This window comes from Cydia fagiglandana, chromosome 18 (assembly GCF_963556715.1).
Source record: "Cydia fagiglandana chromosome 18, ilCydFagi1.1, whole genome shotgun sequence".
NCBI classification, from domain to species: Eukaryota; Metazoa; Arthropoda; class Insecta; order Lepidoptera; family Tortricidae; genus Cydia; species Cydia fagiglandana.
In genome coordinates this window covers 12,152,128-12,173,723 of record NC_085949.1, presented here as the reverse complement: position 1 = coordinate 12,173,723, position 21,596 = coordinate 12,152,128, and the positions used below count along the sequence as shown (strand labels likewise).

Genomic DNA, 21,596 nt, shown 5'->3' with positions numbered 1-21,596 from the left:
CGGGGACTGGCGGCGGTTGCGACTTCGGCTTCGACGTTCTTGTCCATCATCAGATTCCGATTTTCGGCCACGCCCAGGAGTTTTCAAGCGCCGCCTGGATGTTTTTTTTCCTCATGGTCCATAGTCTGGAACTCGAAAACAACACCAGCAATGGAAGAGTTCTAAATCTTTGGATTGTTAATAATAGACAAATATAAATTGTTCTTATTAAGCTAAATTCGACTGTTTTATTTATTTATTTAATTTATGTTACTGCTTCCGGGGTAGAATGCGGGACGTTTAAAACAGATCTTAAATCCAAAACAGATCCGTATCCCGGTACGGATCCGGAACACAGGCTTTTCGAAACGGGAAAATTCTAGAACTGGTACAGAAACGGAATCTAGAACAAATTCGGGGTCCGGCACTGATCCGATACCAATCCGGCACGCATCCGGTTCAGATCCGGCACGAATCCGGCAAATGATATACATGCGGTATTAATCCGGCACAGATCCGGTACCAATCCGGCACAGTTCCGGCACGGATCCGGCACCAGTCTGGGACGGATCCGGTACGAATCCAGCATGGATCCGGAACTCATCCGGCACAAATCAGGTATGCACCCGGCACGGTTCCAGTATCCGGCACGGACCCAAATCCAGAAACGGGATCCGGAATACGAAACGGGCCGCGTAGCCAAGATGCCAATCGCTTACGCTCCGTAGCGATCGGAATGCAACTGTCACTGTCGCGCTAATATGGAAGAGTGATATAGAGACATAATGCTTTTCGTTGTCGAAGCGACAGCGATTGTAACCCCGGCCAGGTCGGCGGGTCGGTAACTACCAGTAAAAGTATCATTCCTACTTATTTACAGTCCGAGTAGTTTATAATTTCGAAAATACTTAACCCCGCTATATAATACTGACGTATTGATAAGTAATATATTGAAAATATAGTAAAAGTTGTAACCAAATAAGCGGTACATACATAGACTAAAAGAATTCGATCTACACCTGTAAATAATCATAAAGGTATCCGAACTATTCAAAATAAAACGGTGTTCCAAAGGTTTCACGCTACCCGCGATGTAATGAATGCTTTAATTATATTATGGATAGGCATTACAGCAAACACTAAAAAAAACCTAACTGTTGGTCTTGAAGAGAAAACTTGCAGTATAATTATAATAATTTTACACCACTGTTACTATTGTAACAAATTAATTGGGTAATTAAGATTTAACTCGATCAGTTCTAATATTAATACCTACATAATATAATACATTCAGGAATACCATAGTGACTTGTAGGTACATCCCACTTCTGATGTATAATAAAAATTCCTTCTTTCATAACAACAATATATTTCTTGATCACAATATTCCGTTACAGTTCAATCTCCAATCACCTTACTTCACAATCGTCCTCCCTTCACCTCTGCCCGTAACCGAATGCCCGTTAACCGCCATGCCAGTCGTCTTTTATTCTTTCTTCCAACTACCTTCTATTTACAAAGGTCAACTATCAATCACGATACTTTTAAATTTATTAAATTATAGATTACCAATGATTATTCAACTCTTTATTTCATTAAATCTGTTTCTAATAATTAGTAATTTTAATGAATCTTACACTGGGATTATTCACTTAATCTTAGACTTTCTTTCATTTTCATGTTTCTACTCTTCTTCATAATTATTTTATACGAGGAAATAATAGATGTTGAACTAACTGTAAATAACATAATGACAGTTTATTATTTGTATACTATTTAGGAAACCACAAGTAAACAATGACGCATATTTATTTAATATCTATTTATTTATTAGCCGGAACATGAGAACGCCAACGAACCAGGAGAATCCTCAGAGAACGCCAGAGGCGAGCGACTCGACAAAAATCTGTCGACACATCTCGACACGGCGCTTCGACTCGGCGGCGACACTGTGGCGACTGATCTGCGCGACCACGCACGGGCTATTAACCTGCTTACCACAGGTAATATTACTTCGATCTTACGTAGTTCTTCTATATTATTATCAGGTAAATAAAACCTCCAACAAACTAAGAGAATCATTAGATAACGCCATAGGCGAGCGACTTGACAAAAACCCGTCGACACATCTCTCTCGACACCGCGATGCGACTCGGCGGCGACGATGTATCGACTGATCACGCTCGGACCATCAATCCCACTTCTGATGTCGGGAATTGTGGGCGTATCATAGTATCGGCAGCACATCGGAACCTTCAATCGTGGATGACGAGGGCCTTCAATGAGATACAATGTTCGACTCACAATCTTTACTGCACAAGACTCATTACAAATCACAACACGAGATACGTTTCTTATCTTAAGCAAACCGGTGTACTTTCGTTTCGGCCAAATACATTTCGCCAAATTTCACTTCCCAACAAACTTATCGCAATAGTTTCATTTCCCAAAGGAACCTTTAGCAAAGTTACACTTCGCATATAATTTATTTGGTCAAATTATCATTTGGCATGATTTTACTTTGTCAAATGTTATTAGGACAAAAACTTATTTAGCAAACGTTTTTTATTGTCTAATATTATATTCCAAAAAGATGTTTGGTCAAAATTGTCACTTCGCATATTTGACAAATAGGCATCTCTATTTAAAGTACTTTTTGTTATGTTATAATAGGTACGTTAAATTCTACGTAATTTGGGTGGGTTGGGTTAGGTTTGAACTGCGATCCTCACAAAACGGAACCGCTATCAGAAAAGTGGGTTAGGTTAGGTTAGAACTGTCACCCTCACATATATATACTAATAATAATATGACATGGCAAACTGCAACTTATGTTAAGGGCCGCATGAGACAGAGACCACCGCGAGTTGCAGTCACGGGCACCGGACCTGAAGACTGCGAACTAAAAACCACCGAGCGCGTAAGAAAAATACATGCGTGTTTCTTCAAGTCCGACACCACTCCAGAAGCCATTCTGTCATATATCTCTAAAAAGACTGGTAGGACCGACTGTACAGTCGATAGGTTGCAACTAAAACACCAATACTATGCATCATTTGCGTTAACAGTCCCACAGAGTAGTTTTGAAAAGCTCATGTCCGCCGAAAACTGGCCGTCCGGTATAGAGGTAAGCGAGTGGTTTCGCGGAGGCGCCGGGCGTGCCGGGCGCGCTCACCCTACGCGCCGCCGCTCCCGGTCAGCACGCCAGGGCTCCGCCGGGACCGTCGACGACCTACGATCAACACGGAGCAGCCACACAAGCTACTCTGATAGCTTGTCATCAAAACATTAGGGGCTTAAATGGAAAAACTAGGCATTTAGAAGTATTGTTGTGTGACGAACTAACTTGTGATGTACTAATTCTCACCGAGCACTTTCTTCATAATAACGAAATACAATCTGTAACACTAAATAACTACGACCTTATGTCTTACTACTGTAGACCCACAATTGAACGCGGTGGTAGCTGCATTTACGTAAAGTCAAACATCAGGGCTATAAGCAGACCGGATTACTGCGACCTATCTCGCGAACAAATATTTGACACCTGCGCAATATACCTGGTAGATGATGATATCCTCGTCATAGGAATTTATCACTCAAACCTCACTAGTAATTCAGAGTACTTAAAACTGTTCGAAGGCCTATTGACAAAAATAAATAACGACAACATGACAGCAATTATAATGGGAGATATTAATATCGACCTCTGCACTAACACTTCTATAAAACGGCAGTTGCTAGACATCTTATCCGCACATGGTTTCACTCAGTACATCCAGGACATCACCAGGCGGGATGGCGAAAGTGCGACTCTGCTAGATCATGCGTACTCCAACATTCGTCACGGGCGAGTGTCCGCGGTCTGTGTAAACACTAATCTAAGCGACCACACGGCGCAGCGCATCTCTGCGCCCCGCTCCCCTCGCCACCAGCCACCTGTACTGATAAGGAAACGAGTATTTAGCAACAAAAACACAGCGTCTTTTGTCAATGCGCTTGAATCGATAGACTGGTATGAGATAGCTAATGAATACCACGGCGACTGTAAACTATTCGCAACTAAAGTTATTAATATAATGAGCTATTTGCTTGATATACACATCCCTATTAAAAACATAACCCTACACGCAAAAAGTTGTCCGTGGATAGATTCCGAAATTATAGATCTAAAACTATTAGCATTCGATTTTATAAATCTTTCAAATAAATACCCCACTAATCTTTCCTTAAACGATTCTACAAATAAAATTTTTAATTTATACAACCTTAAACTCAAAGCTAAACGGACAGATTACTTTAACAACTTAATTAGCAATAACACAAACAAAAGCAAAGCAATGTGGAACGCTATTAACACCGAGCTGGGACGGAACCCCCGTGAGCGAGTTGACTACACGGACCTGCTGGTGGACTGCGCCGGCAACCCGTACGCCACGAAACAGCTCGCGGTGGACGCGCTCAACCGCGAGTTCGTGACGGCCGCCACCGTGTGCGGCGCGCCCTCCGCCGACCGCGCCATCTCCATCACCACCTTATCACACGAGCGCGCCGCCACCGACTGCTCAATAAGGCTCAAACCCTTCACACCAGACGAAGTCGTTCAGATCTTTAGAACATCTATAGCACCAAAAAACAGTACTGACGTGTACGGCTTATCCGCCAATCTCCTCAGGCAAGCCAGCCCAGCGATCTCGTATGCTTTGTCTCAGCTATTTAACTGCTGCATGAGAGTAGGTGTGTACCCGGAGAGCTTTAAGAAGGTCAAGATAAGCCCACTGTATAAAGGTAAAGGCCAGAAGTCAGCTATTAAATCTTACCGTCCCATATCCTTGGTCCCATGCCCAAGTAAGTGTCTCGAAGTAGGATTAAATAAAAGACTACTTGATTTCTGGTCACCTAGGAATGTATTCACTGACAGTCAATATGCATACCGCCAGGGTCGATCTACCACCGACCTGGTGCGAGACGTGGTGCGCTGCGTTATGCTGGATCGCGAGGCAGGACGCAGCGTGGCGGTAATCTGCTGCGACCTGTCCCGCGCTTTCGACACGGCGGATCACGCCCTCGTTGCCGACAAACTCGCCCACTATGGCATACGGGGACCGGCCTCCCGACTATTATTGTCATTCATGAACGAGAGAGCCCAAATCGTTGTCGGTGATGGCGGGAAAATCAAGTCCTCAGAATTACAAAATCTAATGGGTGTCCCGCAGGGGTCGTGCCTCTCCAACACATTGTTCAGTGTTCTGCTAAACGACTTGCCGAAAACCATAAAAGGCGCTCAAATTTTTATGTACGCCGACGACGTAACGGCGGTAGTAAGCACGACATCTGGACGGGGGCTGGAGAGAGCGCTAAATGACGTAATGGACCAGCTGTACGAGTGGTTCCGAACAAACGGTTTGGCACTTAATAAGGAAAAGACGTCCTTCATGACGATCAAACTGAACGGCCACGCCAGCTCACCCTTGAGAGTGTGTGCGGGCGGTGCCCCTATACAGCAGGTGACCTGCACACGTCTCCTCGGGTTTCAGCTGGACAACGCTTTAACATGGGAAGCGCATATCGACGAGCTGTGCGGCAAGCTGGGGCGTGCGTGCTTCGCGCTGCGGAGGCTTACGCACACCGCCGGAAGACCTGCGGTACGAGAGTGCTACTTTGCCACAGTGCACTCGCTTCTGACATACGGCGTGGAACTGTGGGGCCGCGCAGCTGACTGGAAACGCGTGTTTGCCATGCAAAAAAGAGCTGTCCGTGCTATGGCCGGCAAGGCAGCGGATGCCCCCGCACGTGACCTCTTTCGGGATATTAAGATCCTTCCCCTCCCTTGTCTTTACATACAGCAGATAGCGATGTTCACGCGAGAAAATATTGCCAGGTTCAAATGTAAAGGTACTAACGACAGGTACAGCCTCCGCAGTAACACACATAAAAATAGGCTGGTAGTCGAAACACACCGACTCGCCAAATCAGCAAAATTGACGCATATTTCGGGACCTAGCGTTTACAATCGCTTGCCCGATAGTATTCGAAAAGCAGCTACCACCGCGAGTTTTAAGAATAAATTAAAAATGTGGCTCGCGATTCACTTATTTTATAGCTATGAAGAGTTTTTTAGCCTACCTATTTTAATATAAGTCAGTGTTGCGAACGTATATTCAATAAATGTATGTATAATACCAAAAACGGTACCTATTTGACATGTAACTATTGTTATTAATAAATTATTTCATTTCATTTCATTTCATTTCATTTCATTTCATTTCATTTCATTTCATTTCATTTCATTTCACAGAATCGAAATGCTATTAGAAAAGTGGGTTAGGTTAGGTTAGAACTGCGGTCCTTACAGAAACGAAATTCTATGTACTAAAAAAATCATCGAAGTGGATTAATTAATTTAATAGAATAACGAGATGTAAAAAAATTGCATGACATTTTAAACTAAAATGTGGTTTGAATATTGGTGGTTATTTACTATTTTTGGGTTACAATGATTACTTTGGTGTTATTTGCTTTAATAGTATAGCAAGATGTAACAAATTTGGTTGTCATTTTACATTAAAATGGAGTTTTAATTTTAGTGATCATTTACTACATATTTTTGGCAGTAAGAATGTTTTTTTTTGACGTTACATTTTACTATGTATATGTAATGATCAGTTAAATACTAGACAAATAAAATTCTGCAGCCTCCACTTTATTGGTATGTAAATTGTATGCCATGCAATATTTTGGGACATGTAAGTTATGCTTAATGATACATTTGACTAAATAATATTTGGTAAAATGAATCTTGTCCAAGTAATTATTTGCTAAACAATAACTTGCCAATAAAGACTATTGCTAACTGAAAATTTGCGATAAGTTGTTTTGCCAAACATTTTTTTGGGAAATGATAATTTGGGAAACATAGTTTGGGATGTGATACTTTGGGAAACGATTTTGGCCCATTCGTTAGTAAACCAAGCAAACCAGTGGATTAGACCCAGCAATCGCCACAGACGTCGTCTTCTCCCATCCGTTCTCATCGTTCCCCTTCTGAAGATTCATTGACAGCAATTGTTCAATTTATTAACTTCAATTGTTCTGGACTTCAATTGTTTTAACAGCGCACTCTATGGCGTCTTGGCAGAACTGCGTCGAACGCCACTCAGGTGTACGTAACACGCTAGTTTGCTCTATTTGTCAAGGTTTGCATGATAAAACGCCTCTTGAAGGCGACAGATGGCACATTTCTGCCATTCCCCGACATACTATAAATAAAACTACTACTCGTCATACTCCTAATAATAATAAATAATAGACCAGTATTGAGTATACTGTTGACTTTTTCTACAATAGTCCCAATGCCTGCTGAGACCGGTTCAAGGGTGTCTATTTTTGGACCTGCGAATGGGTTCCAGCTAGGGATTGCAATCCGGTCCGGCGGATCCGGTAATCCGGCCGGATCCGGCTCATTTTTCATGATACCGGATCCGGCAAAATTCACCGGATTCGGTCCCGGATCCGGTAAAGTGAAATAAAGCGCTAAAATATAAAATAACAGCTTAAAACACTGCTAAAATTTAAAAGTTCTCGCCAGTATTCGAATATTCTCGCTCGCAAACAGCAACACAACAACTTGTTTGTTAGTTGACGCCAGTCTTCTAGCCGACGAAATATGTGTCGTGAGATTTCCGTGCACCGTAAGTACTGGATTGGTTTATATTCAATTTATTGTGTTGTTACATTGTAATTTAATGTACATGTTCTTTCGTTTTATTTTGTACTTATAATAAGTGTTACCTGCATTTAAAATATAATGAATAAATATTTAAAAAATTAAAGAAATATATGTTGACTTTTGACGACCGGTCTGACCTAGCCAGGTAGTGATCCTGCCTGTGGAGCCGCGATCCTGGGTTTTCGAATCCCGGTAAGGACAATTATTTGTGTGATGAGCACAGATATTTGTTCCTGAGTCATGGTTGCTTTCTATGTATTTAATTTTAAGTATTTGTATATTATATATCGTTGTCTGAGTACCAACAACACAAGCTTTCTTGAGCTTACCGTGGGGCTTAGTCAATTTGTGTAAAAATGTCCTATAATATTTATTTATTATTATTATTTATATGTTATTTTGTATGTCTTTTCCATATCTCGGGACCATGGGACCTTTGGGAGGCGTACGTGGGGCCGAAGCCAACAGCGCAGAGGCCCTTTAAGACATTAAAGTGTCTCTAAAAGCAAGGGATACACGTGGCGGATACCATCCCCGAACGCACAATGTGATACATCCGGAGATGGTCCCCGCCAGGTGCAAAGACTATTGCAGTGCAGCACTTTTGTGCTGCGTTGGGAACTAAGGTCATGGACTATAGATTTGAAAGTTGGATGGACTGGATAATGGGCTATGGATAATGGGCGGACACCTGCCGTGACAATCAGTCTCAAAATTGTATCAGACAGGTGGTGACTCGCCAACTCATTGAGTGGGCCCCGCAATGGCCGCACGCACAGTGCGACAACAGGGCAACACTTTGGAGTGGCTGTGAGGTTGTCGAGAGGTGAGTCTGCGGTAGCCAGATCCCGGTAATCCGTTCAGCAGGCCGCCGGCGTTATGACATTTTACACTTCCAACCTGGAGCATAGGTCCCGCTCTTGCGACTCCACTCTGGCCGGCCAATCAAGGCAAGCACAGAGGCGAGGGCCAGATGACAGGGCCCTCTGGAATAGGGGTCCGCGGTGTCGCCACTCACCGTCAGCTCGCCACAAGCTTATTATTATGCTACTAAATGTACTTGTATAGGTATACACGTTTATTGATTTTGTTTACTAAAACTAAAATGGTTGAATTGAGAGCACCTTTTTGTTGGAAATGTGGGTTGGGCTATAGATATTTTAAGAGAAAAAGAAGATTTTATTTGTGGTTAAGTAATGAAAACTTTGATTCTTGAAACTTAAAACAGCCGTCATCGAATTAAACTGTTGTGAGACATACTAACATTGAATAATTTACGGTTTAGACTCACTTGTTTTTAGTCACTCGCGCGACATGTTTCGGAGAGCCTAGGTCTCCTGTTAAGACACCCGTTTTATTAATCCATTAAAAAATATCCTTAACTTCGCATATAACGCTAAAAACATGATAAAATACGTGACTTGATGAATTTTTTATCCGCAATACCAATCCGGTCGGATCCGGCCGGATTCAAAACCAGTCCGGATTGCAATCCCTAGTTCCAGCAGGCGTTCTACATGACATTAAAGCTCTCTAAGGGCCTCTACGTGTTGGATCTATATCCCCACGCAAGCCTATCAAAAGACCGGGATTTATAGGCCCGTGAAATCCAAAACGAAGCAACAAAATAAAAAAAAACGGGTTGCACTCGGGAGTGCCGGCAGAAGTGAAAACTTAATGACATTGTAACAGTTTTTCGACCAGGTCACGTGTCCGTCTTACGCTATTTTTTCCCCATCACAAAAAGTGCACAGCGCCGCTAAAGAAGTTTTCACTTCAATAATAATAAGAAAATGTAAACGCCAATGAGCCAGCCGAGTCTTTAGAGGACGCCAGAGCTAGAGAGACTCTGCAAAAAAATTTCGACACATATTGACACGGCTCTGTAACTCGAACACGATAACTGAGCAGTATACTAAGCAAAAAAAAATTAAACTCCAAGTAGAATTCCTTAAGTGAGATGGACGGTAGACCAAAATATCGGGGCCAATGATGGAGATAAGGGTGGTATTTCACCTATCCAATTTCTTTGTCCAATGTGTATTGCGTCTCACATTTTGCTTTAATGGGAGTGTGAGACGCACTGACATTGGACAGGAAAAATTGGACAGGTGGAATACCACCCTACGATAAGTTGCCTTGTTTACGCATACATAAACCTTTTGAACGCCAAACGGCTATCTATTTGCTGTGCCACTGACGCCGCGGGGGTAAAATTTAGTTTTGGGAATAAATAATGCCAACCTAAAAGTGGGGTGTTTTCAGTAGATTTTCATGAAAAAAAACTGATCAAGTGCAAGTCGGACACGCGTTTCAAGGGTTCCGTACATCACACAATTTTCTAAATTTTTTTTGTTCGTGAAACGTGACGTGAGTGAAACGTCTTGAAAAACCCGAATGGGTCAATCAAAAACCAGATGTAACATGAAGTTTTCTGGCGTGGTGGCATATCTCTACATCTCTGAAGATTAAATGCTGAACAATAGTACAAGTGTCCAAATGCGTAGAGCTGAAAACTCGAGCGTCCGTCGGGTCGCGCTTCTTACAACTTCCGAAAGTGTTTTAAAAGCAAAGGCCGAAGAGAGATAATACCTACAGAATGACCAAAAAATAAGTGTATTCCCGTAGCCAGGGAGGTTTTGGGATTATACTGAGCAACTTTTAGTATGGGACCAACCCCGAAATCGCGAAAAAGGAAGTATCCTCCCATAGAAAACGGAGCAGCCAAAATGTATGAACAGCCAAATTTTTCTTCGCGATTTCGGAGTTGCACGTTGGCAACGGGAATACACTTAGTTTATTTTTTAGCTTAGCAACTTCTGCTGTTGACTGTACTACAAGTACCATTGCGACTATGTGCCAGATACAGCCTAGTCGCCTCTTTGGGGACCTTCGGGCCTTCGGCCTTATGCGGATATCAGCCTAGGGCCTTCGCAATAGCTGTCTACATCACGTTTCACTTAAACCATTGCGGCTGTGTCCCTAAAAAAACGTTAACCGCATTTTTGTTCTTAAATCCGAATCACGCTTGACTCTAGATTTCTGATAGGTTTTCCTGTCATCTTTAGGCAAAGGACTATTTTGTGTATTTTTTTTTCAGAATTTTAGACCCAGTAGTTTCGGAGGTAGAGGGGGGGGAATGGTCATTTTTTGTCTATTTTCTTGAATAACTTCTAAACATTTTATCAAAAATTTATAAGAAAAATATATTTGAGATTCTCAAAATGAGCTCTTTCGTTTGATATGTAACACGATATAGTTTTCAAAACTTTGTTTTTTAATTTTATCGTTTACCCCCCAAAAGTAGCCCCTATGTTTAATAGTACATTATTGCAGAGGCCGGGAAAGGGCAATTCGTGGATGAGTTTCGATTTTGTCGGACTCCGCTTCGCGTCGTCCGACAAAGAAGACGAATCCACGAATTGCTATTCCTGCCGAGGCATATATAGTGCTTTTCTCCAAACATGCGAGGAAATAAGCTAAAATAATTATTATTTAAGCATCAAGCATCACTCAAATCAAACCTTCACATCCAAAATGTCAAAAACAATTTCCCTCTTTAATTAATTTTTAAAAGTTAAAGGCACAAACTTATTCTGCCATTCAGTACCATTCAATATTCGTTCATTCAATATAATTGCGCAATATAGTTTGTCAAACTAACTTTTCAGTCAGTAAGAACCAGGAAAACTACACCCATCCTTTTCTTTTGGGTGCTAGTACTAGTGTAAGACAAAGATAGTATGATTCTCTTTGTCTATGTTTGAAATGAGAAAGTCCTTTGACAAACTATGTAAACTTTATGAACACGGATGAGATTTAAAAAAATAATAATAATAATCTTTGATTTTATTAAGCAGTATTCGCACGATCATACACGTGAAATGATAGCTGATCGGGTCGTGTAGAAGCGGCTCGCGGCAATAATAATTGGCTGTTTGCGTTTTTAGTGTTCCGTACAAAACTTTGTTTACGGAACACTTATGGGATCACTTCGGTCTTGCAAATCAGTTAAATACGTTTTTCTCAGTGACCGTTTGACATAGATACCTAAAATTTGGAACAGTTATAGCAATTACCACCACTCATATTGTAAATAAGTCAAAACTGCTTATTTCTTATTAAAGGGGGAAATTTAGGGGGTTGAGAGGGGTAGGCTGAAACTTTTTTCATTTGTAAGAATCGTGTGGGGTACCATTAGAAAGCTTGCAAAAAATTGAGTCGATGGACTGATTTTGACTTCATTTTAGACTGCAATAGTTTCGTCAAAAAATGCATTTAAAGTTGCAAGTTTTCATACAAAAATTTTCACCTCTGTCTTGGCGATTTTCGCGAAAACTATAGCTAACAGGCAGCTGACCAGTCAATACCCAACTTAAAGAAGCATGGAGACGGCGGGAAAATTATCAGCTTGACTTTATCTTTACTAGTTTTTCAACTGCAGCTTGACCTTTGGTTGCTTAGGGCTAGCTAACTGATGCTTACACTGGTCAATTCATATTAGGCGAGAAACATCCTTAGTTAAAACTTTGGCATTGAAATTTATGACTTATGTCTTTGACACAAAGTTTAATTCTGCTTGCTTATTTTTGTGGGATATTTAATTTTATCCCAATAGCCTACTATAAGTATGAGAGAGATCTACAAAATACGACCTTATTATATTGCAAATAAGTTTCAATTTCGAACGGGCTTTCCAACCAATGGACTAGGCATCTCAAAAATCTGAAAATTTCAAATTAAGAATTCCGTTCTTGACTGTCGTTGTGTTTTTTTTTCCACAATAGGACACATAGAGTTAGTAAGGCGTATAGAGATAATAAAGTCATTTAATATTTATGAACAGCTTTGGCCTCATGTATAGATTTTATTGAGAGTATCTGATTCGTCGAAACAATATACACAATATTCCTTTTCATTAAGTAACATTCCATTTCTGTATTAATTGTATAATTATAATATCTATTAATTATATTCAGTTCTTATGTATATTTTTGAACGGATCGGTGAGCAACAAGATTCAGGGCTATAACCGCGAAAATAGAAGTTCTCAAATTGCGAGCATTTTTCTCTGTCACTCTAATTACGCCTTCATTGGAGTAAAAGAGAAAATCCCCGCAAATTGCGAATTTCGGTTTTCGCGGTAGCCCCTCAGTCCGGTTACGAGAAAATAATTTTGGAAGACATTAATAGTATATGACAGTTAAATATCACAGTTTTTAGAAACAAAGGTAAAATTGACGAAATATTTAAAGTAAGCCGATCTTGTTTTTTAGCAGTTCTAAATAATATTAAAGTCTATATATATGGCATAGAACTAGAAACAAAATCAAATAAAAAATAATAATGAGTTCTAAATTCAAATTGAAGGAGTATACATTTAAGGTATTATAGGCCAAGCGCGCACCACGATATAAATTTTTGCGACACGATCGCGCTGTAATATATCGCAGAAAATTCACTGCGCGCACTGCGATGAAAAAGTCGACGATTTGTTCATTCTCAATATGGATTTCGTACCAGTCGCTTGTCATGAAACGTGTCTTTAATATGCGATTGCTGTATGACTTTGAGCATTTATAACATAAAGGTGATCCCCGTCTATTTCCATAATTAAATGGTCAACATCTAGCGTCTCATTTTGAGACTCCATTGGAGATGCAGGTGCCGAGATGTTGGGGTTTGGAGAGCGAAATGTCGACTGAGGTCCGGCCGGGGTGCGATTTTATTATCATAGTGCGTGCGGGGCCATACAACTCCGCATGCTGCAATTCACTTTGCTGCGTCGCGAACAATCGCGGAAAAATGTGACAAATCACAATTTTAAAATCGCTGCGATTTTTTTGTCGCATATGCGCGCACTAACATATAAACACATACGTTGCATTTCTGCGACAAAATTATCGCAGGACAAAAAATCGTGGAGCGCGCTTGGCCTTACTCTAAATTATTATAATACATCAAGTATTCGCGAGATGCTCGACTTCGGTATTCAAACACAAAGCAATAGTACAAGAATCTAACTAAATGCAAAGGCCGAAGGAGCGATTCGAAGATCCGAAGCGTCCGACAGACGCGCGCCTCTCGTAACTTTTCCAAGTATTTTTAAGTACAAGTGTCTAAATAGCAAGATCCAAAGGCTGAAGTCGCATTGGGCCGAAAGCCCGAAGCATCCAGGAGGTCAGTTCTAAACACAGGTAATTAATACAAGTGTCTAAATGCGAAGGCCGGAGGCCGAGCTCCGCGTAGGGCCGAAGGCCCGAAGCCTGCAAGATGTCAGTGGTTAAACACAGAACTGACAGCCTGGACACTTCGGGCCTTCGGCCCTACGCGGAGCTCGGCCTTCGGCCTTCGCATTTAGATACTTATACTATTGTTCTGTGTTTAAGTACTAACATCCTGGACGCTTCGGGCCTTCGGCCCTACGCGGAGCTCGGCTTTCGGCTTTCGCATTTAGACACTTGTACTATTGTTCTGTGTTAAAGCACTGACATCCTGGACGCTTCGGGCCTTCGGGCTACGCGGAGGTCGGCCTTTGGCCTTCACATTTAGACACTTGTACTATTGCTCTGTGCTAAAGCAATGACATTTTGCTAAAGCTCGGCCTTCGGCCTTCGCACTGAGACACTTTGTACTATTGTTCTGTGTGTGTAGTTGAATACGGTATCCTAAAAACAGGCAAACAACCTCTGTAAAATGTAACGATGCGAGCGGTACGGCTACCATCAGTTTGGCATTGACATAAACGCTACCGTGGGCGTGAACGTAATTTACTTTCTATGCATCTCGCTCGTACTGACATATTAGTGCGAAAGAGATATACCTATAGGAAGTAAATTACGTTCACGATATCGTTTATGTCAATGCCAAACTGATGGTAGCCGTACGGAACACTAAATGCCTCGAGCGATCTCGGACTTGGCCAAATTATTTATTATTAAAAAGTAAAAAACACTACAGTAATAAGTTATTACTGTAGTGTTTTTTTACTTCCCGTCCGCTAGAACAGGACAGCGATAGTTTGATGTTTTTTTAGTTAGAGTTTGACATTAACGAAGAACTTCCCGTACTATTTTTGCTACAGTAAGGTGTACATTTCCGAGCATATTGGAGAAAAATTCATTTGTTGACGTTACATATCCGTCTTTGGGTCACAGACTTACATATGTGTACCAAATTTCAACTTAATTGGTCCGGTAGTTTCGGAGCAAATTGGCTGTGACAGACGGACAGACAGACGCACGAGTGATCCTATAAGGGTTCCGTTTTTTTCCTTTTGAGGTACGGAACCCTAAAAACGATCGACGTCAATGCCGTCTCTCGGCGTCGTTGTCACGATTTTGCGTTGACGTCAATTGCCGTCTATGGCGTTCAAAAGGTTAACACCTATATGTATTTGTTGCAGTCCTCCGCGGCTGCATGGGCATGATAGTCCGCGGCGTGCACGGCGCCATCACGACGCAGTACACGCTGGTGGGCACGGCGTGCGCCCTGGCGGCCCGCGGGCCCTCCGTGCCGCACGACGAGCTGGCGCGCGCCGCCGACGGCTTCCTGGCGTCCGTGGCGCTCGCCGCCAACGACGCCGTGGCGTTCCAGCAGGCGCTGCGGACTATGGAGACTGTGGCTGCCGGGAGGTAACTATACACACGCAGTAGACGCTATAGTTACTGCGTGTGACGAGATAGATCACTCAAGTCAATAGCAAAATGTTTGGAATGTTTTTAAACAGATCTCAAACAATCTCGGCTTGTGCATTATCGCAACTTTAAAAAATAATTAGGTAAATGGTACAAAATGATTAAAGAAGGAATAAAATTCATTAGGATCTGTAACTTATTAACATCATATTTATGATTGGGAGCTCATTATTTTCAGACCGTGCATTTGTTTGGATATATCCCCATTGGTATATTTCTCCCAAATGCGACTCGTTTTGCTTTTGTTCCTTAATAAAAAATGTCACAAGTTTGATATTTTCCACCAGATCGTGGTGGGCGCGCCTGGCCTGCCTGGACTTCGCGCAACCGCTGCTGTTCTACGGTCTGCCCCTACTGTGCGACCAGCCGGAGTTAGCTGTGAGAGCCGAGAACTTCACGCTCAAACTCATGAGGGACCCGCGACTTGAGGTAATCTATTGAATTTGCCATTAAACGTTAACTCCTCAAGTTGTCAAAACATTCGTACGCCGTCGTAAAAATAGAACGAAGGCACAGTTGCTTCTTCTAAGGGCTGATGGTTATACAAAATCTGTCTGTCTTTGTCACTAGAGTTTGGAAAGAGACACACAGACTATATACTTGAAATAAATATGCTTGTTTTAAATGGTTAACAATTCTCAACGGGATGACAGCTCGCCCCGCCATTTTTTGCAGGGATCTGTTCGTCAACTATCACAATAAGATTGCAACAAGAGTTTTACGGATGTATTCAGGTGCGGCAAGCGGCCGGCAAGCTCCTGACGGGGCTGATGCACTGCGGCGCGCTGCCGGACGAGGAGCGCACGCTGCGCGCGCTGACGCGCTCGTGCCGCAGCGCGGCGCCGCTGGAGCGCCACGCCGGCGTGCTCGGCCTCTGCGCCTACCTCGCCTCCCGCCCCTACAGGTACATACCAATCACAAGGCAATTTGAATTAACCTTTTGACCGCCAAAGACATCAACTGACGCGCGCGGCTACAGCCCAATATCAACCTTCGTGCATTCCAGCAAGGTTCACAATGACCCGGCGCGCGCGATAAGCGTGCCGTTCAAGGAAGATCGAACAGGAATCAGATTCAAGATCTCCACAGCAGTTCATGTGCCCTCCTAATAGGGTATTTGACTGTATTTAAAATAAATTATTTTATACCGTGCATGAAATAAAGCACCAGAAGATTAATAGAAAAACGTGGACAGCTGTTTTTTAGACACAATTTATATTTTTAAACCCGTATAGAACTATAAAGAGTAGATAATTTAATTGTGACGTCACATGCTAGTGTTTCATATAAATTCCATCGTAGCAAAATTGTTTTAACCCTTAAATGCATAGTGTTGCCAAAATGTCTACAAAGCATTAGATAGCTCACAGTTTTAAAATTAAAAGGCGTACGTTCTTGAACGCACCTTTATAGCAAACGTCAATTAATAGGGTGATGATTTAAGGGTTAAATTTACGCAATATTTTTAATTTATAAAAATTACATTCGTTTTAAGACGACAAGTCGGCAAGCTTGGAAAAATCCACAAGTTGATAATTTTTAGTATGTGATTTTGAACGGTTTTTTCGGGGTATGTAATTATTTTATATTTAAAAACTTTATCATAGGTATATCACAAATAGTGTACCTTTCTAATGGTAGTTAAGAATTTCATATATCTATTACTGAAAATTACATAGGGGTCATCCATTAATTACGTCACACGTTTAGGGGGAGGGAGGGGGTCAAGAAAATGTGACATATTGTGACATGGGGGAGGGGGGAGACACAAACTTTGTGACGTCACTTTAACTTCATCAGTAACCGAAAATTTATTTAAATTATTTAGTTCGCTGTACATTTAAATAACAAGTTTTTAAAACGAAAATAGTTAATCGTTTAATTTTCTTTCCTAAGCAGTTTTGGGTTATAAAATTACTAATATTTATATCGTCAAAAATATTAATAATACTTAGGTATTTACTTAATTCGATTTGGCGATTTCGTAGAAAAAATGTGACGTCACACTAGGGGGGGAGGGATTTGCCAAATGTGACCAAGTGTGACAAGGGGGGGGGGGGAGGGGTCAAAAAACCTAGAAATTGGTGTGACGTAATTAATGGATGACCCCATATTTATATAAATATGATTTTGCCAATTCAACTTCTAACACTGATTTCGCAGTGAAAATCGAAGTTATATATTTTTTTACTATGTTTCCTAGAATCGGCAAACAATTATGTGATACATATATTAATTACGGACAAAAAAACAATCAGGCATTTAAGGGTTAACAGTTGGAAAAAAGAAACTGATTTGACTAGTAGTCAAATACCCTATTGAGCTATGGACTATGAAATTGAAGGTTGCGGACGCGAAAGGGTGCGCGCTGAGATCGGTTAAGCCACGGACTGGACGCACGAGGCGCCTTAGTTTCGCCATGTCCGTCTGTCTGTCTAAGGCTTTGCTCCGTGATCGTTAGTAATAATAGAAACTTGAAATTTGACATGGATATATAAATCAATCAATCCGAGAAAGTGGTAAAATAAAATCTTTAAAAAAATTTTTAGTTAGGTACACGTAGTATAGTGCGTCAAGCAAATTTTGTCAGTAGCAATGTAAAGCAAACTAAAGTAGGGCACCTCTCAAAGAGTAGTATTGCGCTAAGAAAAGCAGCAATGTACAATGTACATCGAAACAAAACTTTTTTTTCCGCTGAGCGCGCCTTGTCACGTACGTCAATTCAAATTGTCACTCGCGGATTCTCTATTGAAAATGTTTGAAATTGTTATTAATACGTATGGACGGACAATTTAAAAGCAGTGTGTGATGTTGATAAAAATGATTAACTAATTTGAAGATCTCAAAATAAAATTGTAAGTGGACTATGCCGTTAAACAAGAATGTATGAATAAAATCATTGCTTCAGCAGGTAGATGTCATACTGGATTTTCATATTTTATTAGATTTCTCAGTTGGCACTGTAGGCATTGTAGGCACCTTAGCTTTAATTAAGCACAGTCTTATTTAATATATTGGTATTTAATGGTGACACAGCAGAAATATCTCTTGAAATAGAATCGATTCAGAATGTAAACATTGTAAACCATTTGTAAACAAACAAGATGATGGCTGTCATTCGCGATCCACATTCCACAGATAAAACACAGATGACACGCGATTTTCGAATTATTCGAACACAGTGTTGCTAACCCGCGATTTTTCAAATTTGCCGCCGTTTGCTACTGACAAGATTTGCTTGACCCAGATTAGATATGCAATTTTTTTTCGCTTCAACCCTATGATATGGGATCTCATTGGATAGGTCTTTCAAAACGAATAAGGGACTTCAACTAACATATTTTGATAAAGTGATTAATTTCGGGAATCGCTCCGAAAGAAAAAAAATGTTACCGACATACTTACGCTTGACCGGTTTTTCTTTTTTTTTATAAAACCTTATGGTCTACTTCTAATTGTCAATGTATATCCACAGCCTGGGTCCCCTGCTGGGCCGTGTGCTGGCGGAGCTGGCGCGGCACACGTCGGCGCCGGACCCGGTGCCGGCCGCCATCCGCGCCGCGCTGGCCGACTTCCGCCGCACGCACCAGGACGACTGGCCCCGCCACCGCGACCAGCTCACACAGGTAACGAGCACCCCCTCGAGGCAGAAGAGAGATGCCCCGAATAGTGGTTTTGGCCGAATACCGAATATTCAGCCCCTCTCTCGGCCGAAGCGCCGAATATTCGGCGACCCAATATTAGACTTGACATGCGAATATTTTGATTCACAATTATTATTAGAACAATTCGACAACAAAGCACAACGTTTGGTAACGTGTATGTTTAGTTGAACAGAAATAATGAATGTAGTTAGACTAGTTAGAGTCAATCGAATGAGACCCATGATAAAAATAAAATATTTTGTAATCAAAAAATGCTCAAAGAAGGCGTTTAGATTACGAGTAACAACTGTCCAATAATACATTTTAAATATAGGCTAGTTTTTAGATATTTTTACTGTGTAATTTGTCTTTTTAGGTTAGTGCAACAGGTATTCGGTCATATAGTAGGCGACATTTTCGGCCGAATACCGAATATACTGCAAAATGGCTGAATACCGAATAGTTACCGAATATTCGTGGCATCTCTAGGCAGAACACATTGTTTAGGCTAAATTAATTTTGCATCAAGCAGAAAACTCTGCGAACGATGCTATTAAGCTTAAAGATTTTACCAGAAATTAAATGTGTGTCATCTTACAGGAGGAGCTCGACCTGCTAGCCGACCTCACGTCCCCGCCCTCATACTGCGCCTAGCGTTCACACTCGTGGACCGATGACTCCAGAGGGGCTGCCGCGAAAACGAAAATTCGCAAATTGCGGGGATCTTTCTCTTTTACTCCAATGAAGGCGTAATTAGAGTGACAGAGAAAAATGCCCTCAATTTGCGAACTTCGATTTTCGCGGTTATAGTCCAGACACTCGTCGTACATTTACAGAGTTGACGGGGCGTGAAAACTTCTCACGACACCCCTATTCTATCGAAAGAACATTAACCTTTTGAACGCCAAACGGCGCATCTATTTGCTGTGCCACTGACGCCACGGGGGTAAAATTTAGTTTGTGAATAAATAATGCCAACCTAAAAGTTGGGTGTTTTTCAGTAGATTTTCATCAAAAAACGATCGACGTCAAATGCCGTCTTCGGCGTCGTTGTCACGATTTTGCGTTGACGTCAATTGCCGTCGTTCAAAAGGTTAACGTCACGTAGGCCATTCTACTTTTCGTTGTACATCATTTTTTGGCACTCGTGAAATGCATATTTCAAAATACTTGGCCATTACTTTCTTTTTCTGTTCTGTGACGGAGAATGAGACTTAATTAGGCTTTTAATTCCGATAGCTTTGTTCAATAAACAATTTGTTTCCTACAAATTAAATTTAAAAATAATAATCCTTTCTAATAAAAATCTTACTATGTTATCAATGCATAAAAACTAGTGTTGGGAGTGAGATGTGTGTACGATAGGCATGCTCTCTTACTTTATGTAAGACAAAAATATCATTACACAAATGTATAATTTTATTCAGTCAAGTTTGGTGAGTTTACTCCTTAAAATTAAGTGCCCGTGCCCTAGATCTTTGTATAAGAATCTTAAAATATTCAAATATTTCTTCAACAACCTAAGAACGAATAGTATATTAAAGCAAAAGTAAAAAAAACCTCAATAACTAAAATATATACTGAACGTAATACAAAGACCAAGGACACTATTTATTTTTTTAGCTTTAATACATCTTGTATGCTGTGATGGTGTTGGTTTTGTAAGTTGGGTTGCGGATTCATTCCTTCAAGCTCAAGAGACCACATTCTGATTAACTATTCATTTATTTTTCATACATTATGTTAATTAATTATAATGAGGTTAGGCTATTCAATTTATTTTTGTAACAATGACATACATAAGTTTATTTTTCGGTTCTTTTTGGTTAGTGATAATTTGATAAATATACGTGAATATTTTTGTGTTACCAATAATTATAATCCGATGTTTAGCTAATTTGTAACAGGGTGTTCCTTGAAGATCTGTTGAGAAGTTAGGAGATTTGTAAATAATATGTATAAATATTGCATAAATGTTTATTTAGATAATAAATAAAATATATTTTGAATGGTTACATTGTTTTATTATTTCCAATCCGTTTGCAGAATCAATGTCCCAAGCTTGTCGTTTATTATTATTAGTGTCAATCTATGGAACTTGCTAACTATGTCAGGCGTGGCTCACTCCACAATTTCGTCGCTTTGCTACAGGTAGCTAAAAGTACATCCGTTCCACCCCAAGTTTGGGGAAAGCCATAGGTAAGCCGCGCATGGCGCTGTCGCCACCTACCGGCCATATCTGTGCTGATCGTAACAGACGCGTTTTGTTAGAGTCTTCTGTACCTAGTACTATTATTTGTTCTGTGAATATGTAAACAAGTCACTAAAATTCATAATTCCGTCTGTCACAGCCCATTTTCTCCAAAAGTACTGGACCAATTAAGTTGAAATTTGGTACACATATGTAAATTCGTGACCCAAAGACGAACATCTTACGTAAATAAACAAATGAATTTTAAACATGGAGGCCACTTTTGGGGGGTAAATGAGAAAATAAAAAAATATGTTTATTTAACTATATCCTGTTACATATCAAATGAAAGAGCT

The 21,596-nt window shown here is 40.9% G+C and overlaps 1 protein-coding gene across 3 annotated transcripts in view; it reads left to right on the top strand.

Moving 5' to 3' along the window:
* The window catches only part of LOC134673127 (proteasome activator complex subunit 4B-like), a 65,921-nt gene extending 44,857 nt beyond the window's left edge, over nt 1–21,064 (top strand). For all 3 annotated transcript variants that reach the window (XM_063531064.1, XM_063531065.1, XM_063531066.1), the window contains 6 exons: nt 1,814–1,982; nt 15,114–15,342; nt 15,693–15,834; nt 16,140–16,309; nt 18,881–19,031; nt 19,650–21,064. In XM_063531064.1, coding sequence (XP_063387134.1) covers nt 1,814–1,982; nt 15,114–15,342; nt 15,693–15,834; nt 16,140–16,309; nt 18,881–19,031; nt 19,650–19,703 — 915 coding nt within the window. In that variant the 3' untranslated portion in view covers nt 19,704–21,064. The remainder of the gene's footprint in view (nt 1–1,813; nt 1,983–15,113; nt 15,343–15,692; nt 15,835–16,139; nt 16,310–18,880; nt 19,032–19,649) is intronic.
* Nucleotides 21,065–21,596: the final 532 nt, after the last annotated feature.